Source organism: Amia ocellicauda, chromosome 14 (assembly GCF_036373705.1).
Source record: "Amia ocellicauda isolate fAmiCal2 chromosome 14, fAmiCal2.hap1, whole genome shotgun sequence".
NCBI classification, from domain to species: Eukaryota; Metazoa; Chordata; class Actinopteri; order Amiiformes; family Amiidae; genus Amia; species Amia ocellicauda.
Genome location: NC_089863.1, coordinates 28,274,392 through 28,288,878, shown reverse-complemented (window position 1 = coordinate 28,288,878; position 14,487 = coordinate 28,274,392). Strand labels below are relative to the sequence as shown.

General features: G+C 49.7%; 1 protein-coding gene across 6 annotated transcripts in view; it reads right to left on the bottom strand.

Moving 5' to 3' along the window:
* Positions 1 to 14,487, bottom strand: part of mef2d (myocyte enhancer factor 2d) — a 57,717-nt gene that overhangs the window by 11,062 nt on the left and 32,168 nt on the right. For 2 of the 6 annotated variants that reach the window (XM_066721494.1, XM_066721497.1), the window contains exons 4-10: positions 14,223 to 14,360; positions 8,404 to 8,614; positions 7,722 to 7,778; positions 4,642 to 4,820; positions 4,309 to 4,329; positions 2,363 to 2,489; positions 1,914 to 2,106 (exon numbers count right to left, since the gene is read on the bottom strand). In XM_066721494.1, the coding sequence (XP_066577591.1) occupies positions 1,914 to 2,106; positions 2,363 to 2,489; positions 4,309 to 4,329; positions 4,642 to 4,820; positions 7,722 to 7,778; positions 8,404 to 8,614; positions 14,223 to 14,360 (926 nt within the window). The remainder of the gene's footprint in view (positions 1 to 1,913; positions 2,107 to 2,362; positions 2,490 to 4,308; positions 4,330 to 4,641; positions 4,821 to 7,721; positions 7,779 to 8,403; positions 8,615 to 14,222; positions 14,361 to 14,487) is intronic. The other 4 variants (XM_066721495.1, XM_066721499.1, XM_066721498.1 and 1 more) reach the window with 3 other exon arrangements.

The window sequence follows — 14,487 nt, the reverse complement described above, 5'->3', positions numbered from 1 at the left end:
AAGACTTGGTAGCACCGTGCTAAGTTGCCTAGCTGTTGTGTTAAGTGTGTGTGTGTGTGTGTGTGTGTGTGTAGGGTGGAGGGAGGAAAAGCCACAAACCAGCAACTGCTAAAAGCTCACTAAATGTTTGTAAAAAGTCACGGGGTGTGGGGGTCAGCAAAAGTGACAGGGACAAAGCTTGAGCTGCGCAAGAGAGTGGCGCAGACCTGACGGAGTGACAGGAGTAAGAAAAGGCAGAGAGCGCTTTCGTTCTTTCTGAGGCTCACTAGCACACACATGCACACACACACGCTCTCACACACGCATGCTCGCTCATCCCAAACACAAGTGTTAAAACGTGGGGAGCGCTTCATGTCCTGTATCTTTTTTTTCTGGGCAATGAGAGAAGGAGGGGAGGGGGTGGATGCAGAGGCCCAGAACATGACAAAACACTCAAGCCAAACAAAATCAGGCTGTGAGCTTCACGCCAACACGACAGCCAAGCACAAAACGGAGCTCATAGGATAAGAGGGTTTTGAGTTATTCACTGCTCATTCCAAAATGTCAGGGGGCTTGTGGGAGCATGGGTGAAGGAAAAGACTATACTGGAATGGGCACCTATCACACTTAGACTTGAACTGAATTAGAAACTGTCGATATCAAGATTTGTTCCCCCCCCCAACAAGTTCTGCAGATTTAATGGTTCATTTGCATTCCGACTATTGGAGTCCCTCACCAGTGCGGTGTCCGATGGGAACTGACATCTTTAAAAAAGTGCTGAGCATCACTTTACAAAAAACAGGTGGTGCGTATTTGAATAGGGCTCTACGTCATTTAGGAAAGAGGGGTTAATCCAGAAAAACTGTGTGCGTCGTATAGGAAACACAAATTGCCTAGGCGTGTCTAGTCTTGTAAAGAATGCACACCTCTGGGAAAATGTCACTTGAGGGTCACCGTACATACTGTATGCTACCAACCAGCCAGGGAGCCCCAGAGAAGGCGACACTAGAAATGTCAATGGTGCAGCTCAATGTCCTGGTGACATTTAGATCGGTCGAGCATAATCGAACGTGTACAAAACAGAGGTCGCCGTTAGAGACCGATATCACTGCCCACTCTGTAGAAATAATTAATCCTCTGTAGAGTTTGGCTGAGGCACGAGAGCAGACAGTGCGTGGGAGGAACGAGCAGACCCCTAAGCCTTCAATGCAGGGTGTGTGTCTCAGCATTGCAAAAACAACAACAACGTGTGTTTTTTATTTCATTTTGATAACTATAGCAATGTCTGCTTTCTGATAAATCAATAACAGCAGGGTCCATGAACTAAAGTCCTGTTTTGGTCTTTAGGTACCAGTGAATGGTGAATGAATGGTGCCAGTGTTCTCAGCTGGTTCCACTACAGGAAGTGTAGCTTCGAGACGCCCCAATGGCCTGCTGTGGTTTGTAATATTCTGTTATGTCGCCACGTTCGCGGAGTAAGTATGACTGTGCGAGGTGGGAGCAGAGGAAGGGGGAGAGTTCGAGGGGTGAGAGTTGGGACCCCCTTGCCTTCCTGAAGATGGGGGGCGAGAGGTCTGCAGCGCCCTGCCGCCGGAGAGCCACAGCGCAACATTTCCACCCGTACGACTGCCTTTCGTTCGGCCTATCTGTCACTCCGATTGAGCCATTACGGAAAAGAACCGAAATGGAACAGGGGTTGCCAGCCAGGTTACTGTCTGGGTTTCCGCGGATGCGACTACTGTAAACGCGGCTCTCCAGGAAAGGGGCTTGCGGATCCCTGCCGACCCCGAACAAAGGTAGACAGACCAAGCAAGCAGACAGTCGTTTAACTCACGTGGGGGGGGGGGGGGGGGGGTTGGGGAAGTGGGGGGGGGCATGCAGTTCTGGGGGTGTGTGGCCAGGGGGCGCTGTGCTGGAGAGCGGGGGGTACTTACACCAGGCTGCTGAGCGATGCCAGGCTGAGTTGCTGCTGCTGCTGCTGCTGCTGCTGCTGCTGCTGCTGAGACTGCTGCTGCTGCTGGGCTGTCGGCTGCTGCTGTTGCCATGTGGAGATGTTGCCTAGTGACAGGCCGCCCGGTGAGCTGAAAGCCTGGAGAGCCGTTAGATCTGCGCTCGTCAGCTGATAGTCTGCGAGAGGGAGAGAGGGAGAGAGGGAGACAAAGTTCCATACATATTTATTCCTGTCTGCTAAAATTAAACACACATAATGCATATTAATTCGCTGGCTTCGATGTGTATGCGTATGCAGGGACTGCTGTCATTAGTTACCCTTGGATAGGTGTCCACTAAATAATGAGTGTAACTATAACAATTATAATAAAATAAAATAAAATAGTCAGCGTTCGTCCTGGGCTGGCACCCACGGCACAACCCTGCCCTTTACCTGTGTTGTAGGCCGTGGGCATGGCGGAGAATGGCAGGCCTTGCGTCAGGAGGCTGGGCGTCGCCACGGAGACCACCGGCGTCGTCAAGGGCTGCGTCACCTGAGAGCCCGCCAAGCGCTGAGCATTCTGGGAGATGGAGAGCAAGAGAGAGAGGGAGAGATACGATTAATCCTTTCCCATGCAATGAAGTCCACCTCAGTTCCCAGCCTTTTCATATCCTGTCTGGTGTGTGCACGGTTTAGCCATCTGCTTGGGGTGCACAGCTCTGAGAGATCGATAAACACACACAGAACAGCCTCAGCACCCCACCCTTGGGAAAGTGTCACCTATTTGGGAAATAAAAAATAAATTAAAAAAAGACGCGTCCTCCGCCAAAAACTGACATTTAAAGAATTCTAGGCAGCTGCTGCCCTAATCGATCAAAATCAAGAGAACTGCTGATCCGGCATTGAACCTGCAGCTGGGAGCAAAGCGAGACGAGAAACTAAAATCTAGTCAAGTCTGAAAACTAACCAATCAGATTAGTACCGCTCTCCTCGCTCCAAGCTTGCGCTGGTGGGGAGGAGGACAACAGGGCCATTTTACATGAGGAAAGAAGAAGCTTTTGATTTGTCATTCTCCATTTGTTCACAAGATCAATGCGAGGGACCAGGGAGGAGCTCTCAACTAGGTGCCAGAGCGGGGAAGAGGAATAAACGGCAACGGGGCCTAACTGGTTTAAACACAGGCAGTCTGGGATTTGAAGTCGGCAATGTGAACCAAAGTCAAGTGTCTGTCCCTTCTTTGCAGGATCCCAATTCCACCCGAGTGCCATCTAGTCGATTCTAGTTCCCATTGTGCTGTTTTTAAAATTCCGATTATAATCCAAGGAATTCCCTGCTCATTGTTGATCTCATTTCTCGAGGCGTTATTCGGGAAAGGAAAGGAAGACAAACTACAGTGACCGATTGGATCTATATACAAATACAAACAGAGGTCTCCCACAGTGTTTCTGGCCACTTCGGAACCGGGACAGAGTTTGAACAGAATTCCATCGGATCAACACAGTGATGGGGCACCAGGTCAGGGTCAAATTTTGCTTATGCAGTGAACCACAGCACGACTAAAGCTGCTGTGTCTTTTATCGGGAATGTGTGTAGGTTTGTATTGTATATTGTATTTTGTATGGCTTATACTGCCGCACTTTTGTGATGCTTTAAAATGTTTGTTGTATCAACTGTAAGTCACCCTGGACAAGAGCACTGGCTAATAAATAAATAAATAAATAATAATAATAAAAATAAAAAAATAAAAAATAATAATAATAATAATAACAATAATAGGACAGCATTGCGCAAGAGGGATGCACACACCATTCCAGCACTGACAGCCAGATACGGACACAAACACAAACACAAAAAACATGCACTGATTGGAAAAAAAAAACGTTTTGGGTTTTAAGTCTTGGAGCGTTCACACAAGCAGTAGAGATGGAACACAAGTAGCACAGATGGAACACAAGTAGCACTACGATGATTAAATGGCTAAAAGGAGCACCACGAAAGGGTTCACCGGGGGCTTGTCCAGCCCCGTTGGGTGCAAGGACACCTCGACTGTGATGGGAATGACGACAACAGGATGCAATCTGCTGTTTTTGGGTTGTGTGTTGTTGTTTTTCAAAGATCCATTGCTCCGAGGGCTTCATTCACTACACACCCGCCGCCAGGCCCGGCTGAACCAAAACAGAGTCCTGCGGTTTCAAATGAAGAATGAAGGCAAGAGAGAAATAAATGGCTGGCTGGAATGGAAACAAGACGCCATGCCACTTCCCAGCACCGCGGACCGTGATTCGGTACAAGAAGCGGATCTCGGACTGAGCACGTGCGGGCGGGTGCGCTGTGAATATGGCCCTCAGAGACGGCATGACACGACACGACACGACAGCCGGGCTATGCACCTCACTCACCAGCTCCAGATCCTCATCTGTCTGCATGGAGGGAAGAGGACGGGAGAGAAGGGCAAGAGGCGGTTAATTCAGCACCGCATAGGCTGCTAACCCCAAGTCCCACCCCTGAGCATATCCTGTTCCCCAGCTGGTGTCCAGGGGAAGGTGTCTACAGGATGTACTCTGCTATTGGGCTTTAACCAAGGCACGGGTGCGACATTAAATTGCTTCCCCCCTCCCACCGCACCTCCAAGCAACTGAACACTTCAGACCGAAAAAGGTGAACAGAATCTCTGGGGAGATTTTTTGCACTTGAAAGTGGACCAGACTGGACAGAAGGGAGGGTCAACTTACCAGCTGCATGAGGCCCTTGCCGCTCTGAGAGGTGATGACCCGGAGGTCGGGCTTGCGACTGCTCACCATCTGCGGGCTGGGCGGCGGCGGGGACTTGGCCGGGACTACTTTCCCCAAGCTGTTGCCGTTGGATACCGAGAGGAGGCCTGGCGACGCCCTGGCACTGATGTACCCATTCGCTAAGACACAGAGACACATCAACACTGATCAGTAACAGAGACATTGTAATGGTCTTTTAGCACAGCAGGGTTTCCCCAACCAGGGGGTCGCCATGTGGTATTCCGGAAAAGTCACACATGGTTACAAATGAAGTAAGTAAATGAGATCAAACTTTTCATTTAATTCAATGAAATGAGTTCCTGGCGGATTAAACACGGATGTTGCCATGCAAAACCCCAAAGAGCCCCATTACTAATAGCAGACTGGAAAGAGAGAGAGAGAGAGAGAATGCCACCTGCTGGTCTTTCACCAATGTTTCACACAGTGACGGACACACTAACTGACAGACCGATTCACTCACTAAACGATTAACGAACTAATTGAATCCCTTACTGTTTGCAACACCTGACCCGACCTTTGCCCCCTGCAGGCCGGTGTGAGGGGCAGCCTGGCCATGCTATGAGTCACCGGAGAGGCGTGGGAGAGGGTGGTGGCCCCAGTACCGGACTATATAGGGCAGTGCTGCACCGTTCCAGGGCCATGACTAGCCTCTCTCCGTTTACACCCCCGAGTGCATTTCAGATCGCTTGTACAACGCGGGGGGGGAAGGAACAAGGGCAGCAGAAGAAAGACAAGGGAACTCGGAATGGCAGATGGAGAGGAGAGGGCGGTCCCGGCACTACCAGAACATGCTTAGATATCACGTTTGGCAGCTGAAATCCAGGCAAAATCCTCTGCTGTCAGTATCACAGGTCCCTAGGGTGAAGGCTGGCGGGTGGGGATGCTGAATAAAAGTGAGGAGTTTCGTGTTTATTTATCATGTATTATGCCCCAAGGCCTGGGACTCGATTTTCTCATCGCCCAGCAAAGAGTGAGCTCGGCCAGGCTGCATTTGCCAGGCAAACCCCCCCTCCCCCCGACACAAATAACCCCATTGGCCGCCTTGTCTATACGATCCCCCGGAGCCTGTCTCCGTCTCCCTATCGGGCTGGGAACTGGATCCCATTCCTGTGGGCCTGGGGAGGAAGCATGCAAGGAATGCTGGGTGACGTCAATAGTGACATTCCCAGAGCCTCGGCCAGCAGAGCAACAGCTGAGGAGCCAGGGAGGGAGGCGAGGAGCGAGGGGAGGGCATAGGGGTGTAGCTCAGCTTAAATGCGCCCCTTTAAAGCCCACTTCCCCTCGTGTGGCATTAATGCCCCATCTTCTCCACTGACAGGTAGATCCATGCCACTCAGAGGAATGCCCGTTTTCTTTACATGCAGCCACTTTCCGGTCAAGTTATTTTGGCAGTTGGCATACTGGCAATATAGGAACTTTGTTAGCGCCTATGTCTAGCCAGACCTTAGTCAGGATGCTCCACAGTGCCAGAGCAGGGAGGGCTGGGCGAGTTGGATATAAGTGAACAGCTGAGAGAGAGGAGAGAGAAGAGAGAGAGGGGGAGGGGTTGTAGAGGTGTCTGTCTCGACCATTCATGCGCCCCCTGCCCCCCTCTCTCTCTCTCTCTGGACATTGCCCCACACCTGTTCACTGTGGACAGCTGAAGGTCACTAAGAGCCCCTACCAGTGTTCTCATAAACAGGCTGCAGTGTGTGTGGGGTGGGGGGGGGGGGGAAGGACAGCGAGAGAGAGAGAGAGAGAGAGAGAAAGAGAGCAGAGACACTGCTGCAAATTCCCTTTCTTGATCTTTCAGTTCTGCATTAGGATGGACCATATTATTATATACATACATTAGTCCTCCCTACATTGTCTGAGCCCTGCTGACAGCGTGAGAAGAACATCAGATCATGGGACAGCGCATGTTTTCAGGAGTCTGACAGACCTGGTCCTTTCACGAGACCATTTTCACAGCCTCTCTAGCAATCCCTAAAGTGCAACTCCCCCACAAACACTGTTTTCCTCCAACCACCTCACGGGCGCCTCTGGGACTGCAAAGTTGGCGCCAGCACACTGTTGCACCCAAGATTAAGCACCTGCCTGGACTGGGAAGTAATTTTTGGCCACATCACAGAATTCTGGCACAATCGCGCGATCCACACACTCTTAGCAAATCTCACGGTCGAATCCTTGGGGCTCAAGGGCTGGATCACTAGTGGAAGCGTGGAATAATTCAGCAGTTCGCCAACTACGGGCAGCTTCCCTCTAGCCAGGGTCACAAGGTAGCAGAGAGGTGTGCAGTTGCGGGGCTGGGTAGTGCCAATAGGACCTACGCCTGGCCAACTGCTACACAGAAAATAAAGTAGGCCCCATTGAAAGCATGGACTCCAGGTCCAGCGAGGCCCGAGACGCAGACACCGCTTGGATGGACACAGTGACCACGAAATTGTTTTCAAACGGTTTGTTTATATCCTCCGCCGCTATCCAGGGCATCTGTGACTACGGCTGGCCGTCCTCGGCCCTCATTCACACGCCCTGCCGCTTCCCACCTGCCTCCACGCTGCTGTAATCGTCCTGGTTTCGGTTCCAAATGCCTGGGGGGTTGGGTTTTCATCTGTGATTTCTATTAGAAAAGCACTGAAACGTGGTGTTATTGACCACGCGTGCGCTTGACAGTTGTCACACAACCTATCGAGCTTTTTCTTGCTTAGCGGTTTCCGACTTGGCCTCAACCGAGGATGCAATTCCATCTCATACCGCGAGTCACCCCAAGCCGCACACGGCAGAGCTACGGTCAAGCACGGAGGACTGCCGTTGTTCAACTGACTGAGAACACAACAGGCTCGCTCAGAATGCAATAGGGGGCGCAAGATCACGTGGAAGGCATGGCACATCCTTGCTAGCTTTCGAGGCCGCATTTGCTACCCAGAGCTCGGGCTGCTTTGGGGAAACCTAGGCACACTACCCTCGTGGCGTATCGGGAAGCTTCTTGGCAGCGGCTGGTGGCTCTGCGGGGACAGTCGGTCACGTGCGGCGTCACTCACCCACTGGGCTTGGACAGGCTCCGTTCGAGTTGTTGAGATCGCCTCCTAAAAGTGCTCCTGAGGGGACACACAGACACAACGCGTTAGGATTTGTTTTTTTTTTCCCCCCACCCCGACCCCATAAAGTCCAAAGCTCTTTCCCGCAGGCACACCTGGCCTGAGATCCGAGTGTCTCACCGACTGGAGACTAATGTAGATCCACTCCAGTTTGGCGAGGCAAGGCTCCTTCCATGCTATCGGTAGTCAGAACCCGGGTCAGTGAGCGAGAGTGACAGGGGTTTAAAATTAGCCTCCGGTTGTCCCACACTAATGAGACTCAGAATACTTTCTATGCCGTCTGTCTGAAGATGATCTGGTTCCTACAGGCTTTCATCGTCTCTGGATTTGTTCCAATTCCCAGGGTCTAAATGAACTTCTCAGTGACTCTTAATTCTTTTAAATTATTATTTACAGGCAAAAGCTTAAAACATCAAGATACCCACGGATCATTTTAGGAGCCTGGAGAGAGGCGTTACATTCATCCACTTAATCAGGTAATTAGACCAATTATGAAGTTGAGAACTAGGCTGGATCAAAATCCCCAAAGCACAGGAGGAAAGGAATGGAGATGAATCCCATCCCCCTTCCAGATCTAGACGAGCTGATTTTGATTTGGCCGCCGGGGTTTGAAGGGGGACCTCACCTGCACTGGCCGGTCTCTGTGGCAACCCCGGAGACACTGTGTTCCTCTGTAGCGCTGGTTGCTGGGGCGACAGGAGGCGGGGGTCCGAGAGCGACGACGTCACGAAGGAGGTGGTTACCAGGGTGCTGCCGGGGTTGCTGAACTGTAGTGCATTCTGATTGGACACCGGGACCGTGACGGGCATCGAGAAGGTGGTGGGCGGGACTCCGGGCTGGGAGAGACAGAGAGAGATATTTAAATACAATGGCTTGAGACAGACCCTTAGACACACTATCCTTCACATCTTTACAGTGAGCGAAATGCGTTTACACTCCCTCGATATATTAAATCTCCAGGCAAGATGGTTGTTAATAACTTAGTAGTAAAAAACTGGCTCTAGCAGAACGAACAGCAACAAAGGGTCTTTTGGCCTCTTCTGCACGGCACCAGTATACAAATCGGTTCACACAATTGGGGAGCGATGGATGACATTAGTGGATGTGACAAGGACAGATGCAGGAAGTCTGAAGCCTAAACGAGAGCGGAGGCAAAGGGGGGGCATTTTCGGGCAGAAGAAAAATCGGCCTGACCTTTTTCTTGAGATTCGCAGTGGAACCAGAGCGCCCAGCGATCCCTCAAAAACAGAGATGTACAGTACTGTTTAAGCAACCCACTTTTGCCCCCCCCACCTATGAATGGGGGCCGCTATATTTAGAATGTGGGACAAGTGTGTCCTCTGATGTCGTGAATGGGGACCCAGTTTTAAAGGAGCTGGTTTGTGTCATCTGATTTTTTTGAACCCCCTGGTGTATTGTTTTCTTTCTCTCTCGCACTCTCTATTTCTCTCTCTCTCACTCTCTCGTTCCACATTCCTTTGCAGATACAATACCCCACTTGCTGCATCTGGGAGACTTGGGGCCGTGGGGCGGGATGCAGGGCGGGAGGAACGGAAGGGATCAAAGAGGGATATTGCACTGTGAACTTCAATGTTGTGCGACACTAATAAGCTTCCTCCTGCCACGCTTGCTACTACGCATCTCAAAACAAACAAAGCAATCAGGTGTGGGCAAATTTGGAGCAACAACAACTATGGATCATAACTGCAAACTTCACTTAGATGCTTAACGGTTTGAATAGCAGCACTGATTTGAAAACAAATTCTCTGTCCTGTCTTGACCTACTGTTTTACGAGAGAAAAGCTTAAAAAACACCTAAGAATGAAAGTGTCTATAATTTATTTGTTTTGTAAAATGATTGTAAACAAATTGCTAAGGGGGTCCATGGGGTCAGTGGCATAAAACTTCCATAAATTGTGAATTACAGCAGATTTTTTTGTGGATTGTTATCAATGTGTTCAGATTGACTGATTGATTGACTGACACTACCCAAGTACCTCATCTCAAAAGGTCAGGGGTTCGAATCAAGGCTTTGTCCCTCATCACTGGGCATCTACCTGGTCTCCTCTCTATCCTGTGCCCCATGTTCCCCAGCTGTTTCCCAAATCCATTAACACTCTTAGGACACTTTCAAAATAGAAATATATTCCGCTAATAAAGAGGAACATCTTTACTTCTGCTAATAAATAAATTAATAAATCAATCAATAAATAAATAAATAAATAAATAAATAATCAATACACAGATTATATATATATATAATCACATCAGCTACCCGCTATCCCTGCACCAGAAATAGACCCACATAGAAACCCAGGGATCAAAGTGTCCCCTTAACTAAAATGAAAAATAATTCAAAAAAATCAACTGAAACACACCAAGATTAAGATGCATATTATTAGAGACAGACAGACAGACGGGACAAAAGCAGACCCTACCCAGACAGAAAAACAGGGACAAAACCCCGAGAGAGCCAAAATCACACACATACACATGCGTACACACCCACACACACACCCACACCCACACCCACACCCACACCCACACCCACACCCACACACACGTGCGCGCACACACACGCCTCAGTCTCCAGTTAGTCCACCCCAGGCCCACACTGCGAGACTCCAAGCAGCTAGGGAGGTAATAATAAAACAGATAGTACAAACTTGCTTTCCACTGAGTAGTAAGTGCACTGTAGTAATTAAAGATCTCTCAGCACTGCGGGATTCATCTAAAATAAGCGGATTCTCTTTCTAAAATTGGATTACACACCAGAGCCCGCGATGAGGGGAATGGGCCGAACAGGACGCTGTGTTAAAAATAAACAAACAAATAAATAAATACTCCAGACTTCAGGAAACGCCCCTCACTGCCCATTGGACCAACCACTCTCTCACCGGCCAATAGGAAATCCAAGCTGCTTTCCTTTCTGTCTCATACTCTGAATTAGGGCCCTTGATTGGTTATGACTTCTAGGGGGGAACCTAATGTTTATACTGCGTGTATTCCCTTTCTTTCCTACTCTCCCTATATGCTGTTAACTTCCTTTTCTGTGACCTGAAATTAACCTACCTACCTATGCTGTAGCGGATGTATAAATTGGTGCATGAATCTATTCAGTTTAGGTTTACTGTTATTATTGAAAGTATTTGTCACCACTACAGTCATGCATCACAGTACAGCGACACCTAGGGCCCACCCACCTGGGCTCCGACACACTTTTTTGTCGCCTGGGTTCTGATTGGTGTTAGTGTGCACGGGCAGAAATTGGGTGGGCCCGAGTCAAGAGCCACCTACCCTCAAAAAACAAGACAACTAGCCAGCACTGACCCGGGCAGAGGGCGAGACGAGCAGGCAAGACCAGGACCCACGCCCAGCGCAAGCCAACGGAGGACATGCTAGTGGCCACGATTCAGACTAGGTTACAGCACTGCACAGCGACGAAGCACAGAGGGGTGAGGTTAGGGGCTTGTGTGGAAAATGTTGCGTACAGCACTTCACGTGTGTGTGTGTGTGTGTGTGTGTGTGTTTTTTCTTATTCCACCTTCTAGTGCAGGTCCTTATTCTAGCAAGTCCTTAATTGCTTAAGTGATCATTAGCAGGGCAATTAAGCAGTCACCTGACAGAGAGGCTGAATGACAGGATGGGTGGAGGATGTTATTGGTCGCCAAAGGAGAGCACTGTATGGAACTATCAATTAACCAATTAACTGTTGTCTCCAGGTTTCAAGCAGGAGCTTTAAAATAAAGCTCACAGCCTTTAATTAATCTATATTTTTTGATAACGTACAATAACATACACGGATATATCCAAATATCGTGGAAACACTGCTCTTAAACCCTTCAAACCCTGGCACTAGTTCTCTCAATCCTTTCAACCGGCACTAACCCATTTTTCATTTAGTTGTCACTCCTCTGACATTCACTCTGGTGCATTGACGCACTCCCGCCGCAAACTAATTAATGCGCTGCCCTAGTTCCGCCTGCCCCAGAAGCCCGCGCAAGCCCTCCTACCCTGGGACTGCTCATCTCTGCCCCAGTTCTCTTGCTCTTCCCCTTATCCTCCTCCCCAATTCTGAACTGCTCGTTTTTTCCCAGGAAGATTGCCCTATCCCGTGCCCCCTTTCGCCACCCAGGGAAGATTCAGTCCCAACACTTCTCTCTCACTCACACTAACTCTTTCTCTCTATCTCTCTCACACACACAGACAAATACACTCTATTTCACACACACATTAAACACATCCCACCACCTCAAAAACCTGCATAGCTTGGGTGGGTTGCAAAGACAGGCCACTGATTGGACCTTCTGTTTCTTGATGATCTTGGTGACTGATGCCTACTCTACCGGTGAGGAACAGCTGGTAGCCCCACAGCACCCCCACACCGTACTCCAGTCGTGCATGCTCTCACCCACGGCAACTCGAAGACCACACCAAGGTCAGATGGCCAAGGGGTTGTGCTTCCTTTTTCCTTTCTGGCCTGCTTCCAGATGTTTTCCCGGGTTGTTTCCTCCACCTGACCACGGGCTGCCTCTTTCTGGGATCGGATTATGGAGGATATCGGCCCCCGGGGATTAGGGAGGGGGAAGGGGATGGGAGGGTGCAGTCTGTTCGGCGGGCTTGTCTTTTTCTCTGTTCGGCGGGCTTGTTGTCTTTTTCTCAGCCCCGGATATCAGTCACATAAAGTTATAACCCGTGTGAGTGCTGTGCGCTACATTTTCACCAGCCCCGGGAGAGGTGTGTGGGCAGAGGTGGGAGAGAGGGGAGAGGAGGTCATGGGTATTGCAGAGCAGTGCAAGTGTATTTCAATTCTTCTCTGAGGGGGGTAGCTTGTGGGCAGTCCAAGAGAGGAGGGCGACCATTTCTAGGTGAAAGATACGCTGCAGCGACGGAAGGAAGCGTGCCCTGTCAGTACAGTTTCTGCTTTGTCGTCAACACCTACAGGCGTCCTGATTATTTATTACGGTTGTAGATTCAATCTATTCATTTTGGTTTGTTTTTTGCCCCATTTAATCTGGTCGCTACAGATCTGTGGCTACCTCAGCGCCCACACTGTAGGGGTTACAAATGCCTCCTCCATGAGCCAAGACCACGTGGACAGTAAGAACAGGTGTAAATTAAGCTTGACCCAGGTGTTTTGTTATTGTCTTTTTGAGTTGGTGGTAATGCAGCCAACGTTCTTGCTTATTTTGGGTCTTTTTGTCATGCTGTGTGGACACATAATATATGCTTGAAACATGATATATAGATAAAAGGGCCTTATATTAATTTTTAACTCAGTTTCACGACAATTACTAAAAGTACTACTACTTAATAATAATAATAATAATAATATTATTATAGCAGACAACCTTATCCAGAGCGACGTACAACTGCTCCAATATATCACATTATGTTTACATACAATTACCCCTGTATACAACTGGGTTTGTACCGGTGCAGTCTGGGTAAAGTACCATACGACAGCAGTGTCCCCCATCTGGGACAGGACCCACAATCCTCCACTGCAGAGTCCAGAACCCTGACCACTACTCCACACCACTGCCCACAGCTAATATATCTTGAATTCATATAGCGCCTTCACCACACCCTTCTTTTGTGGACCATTGCTGCTTGGCTGCTATCGGCTGTTTAATGCCAAGGTCAGACTCTTTCTTGCCCAATCACAGTGCGAGGGGACTGTTGTGCCACGGCCAGCCAATAACTGCCTGGACAGGGGCCGGTCACAAGCTTTGTGTCTGAGCTGATTGGTTGGATTGGCCTTGCACTCCCTCAGTTGGCTAGCTGGGAAAGCTGCCCAGAGTAGAACTCCTAAGTGGCTCACACGGCTCTGCAATAAACCGAAAAGCTTCAAAAGGAGAAGTGGGTGCGCCTTTCAGGTTTCAAATGAAGGTAGTGAACACTTTCCAGCCCAGCTCTATAATGGCTGGTGCTCAGTCTCAGTGTGAAGCTCTCTCACAGTCATTTTTGTTCCATGCACTCCATGCCAATCCTGACACACATGGCAAATAAAGCGTCCGGAGGACCAAGGGAAAGAGACTGAATAAAAGCCAGCAGCCCAACAGGGCGCAAATACAGCAAACCTCTCCTTTCACAGCTTGTGTTAGACACACCTCTGCAGGTGAAGGGCATGGGGTTTGGGGGAGGGGGTGGGGCTTTGTGTTCTGTCATTGGCCTGGCAGAGTACTCACTGACAGTCTATAGCTCTGCATCATTTTATCAAACTCCTCGTCAATTTTTTTGTACTTCTCCTCAGTGCGGGGCGTGAGTGAGAAGGGCTCCGCGGGGTCTGGGCTCTCGCAGTCCCTGTGCTCTTTCTTGCTCAGAGCCTTGATTTGTGTTTGGAGAGAGGGGCCCACGGAAAGAGAGGGAGGGAGAGAGAGAGAGAGAGAGAGAGAGAGAGAGAGAGAGGGGGTTAGCGAAGGTGTAGAGTGTGCTACTCACGCCATATCTCTTGAAAAGGATGTCCAGGTCCTCGTTGGTCTTGCGGAATTTGTCATCGTTCAGGGGGCTCTGGTCGATGGAGTCATCGCCGTCGGGCTCCGGACTGTCGCAGCCGTTGAAACCTTTCTTTCGTAACGTCTAGACGGGGGGGAGACAGATGCGAAGCCAGAGAGAGAGAAAGTTGTTGATGTCGTTCTTCTGAACGTTGCTAGGGAACCATTCCTGGACTCAAGGGGTCAGGCGCGGCTTTTGGCCGAGCGGGCGA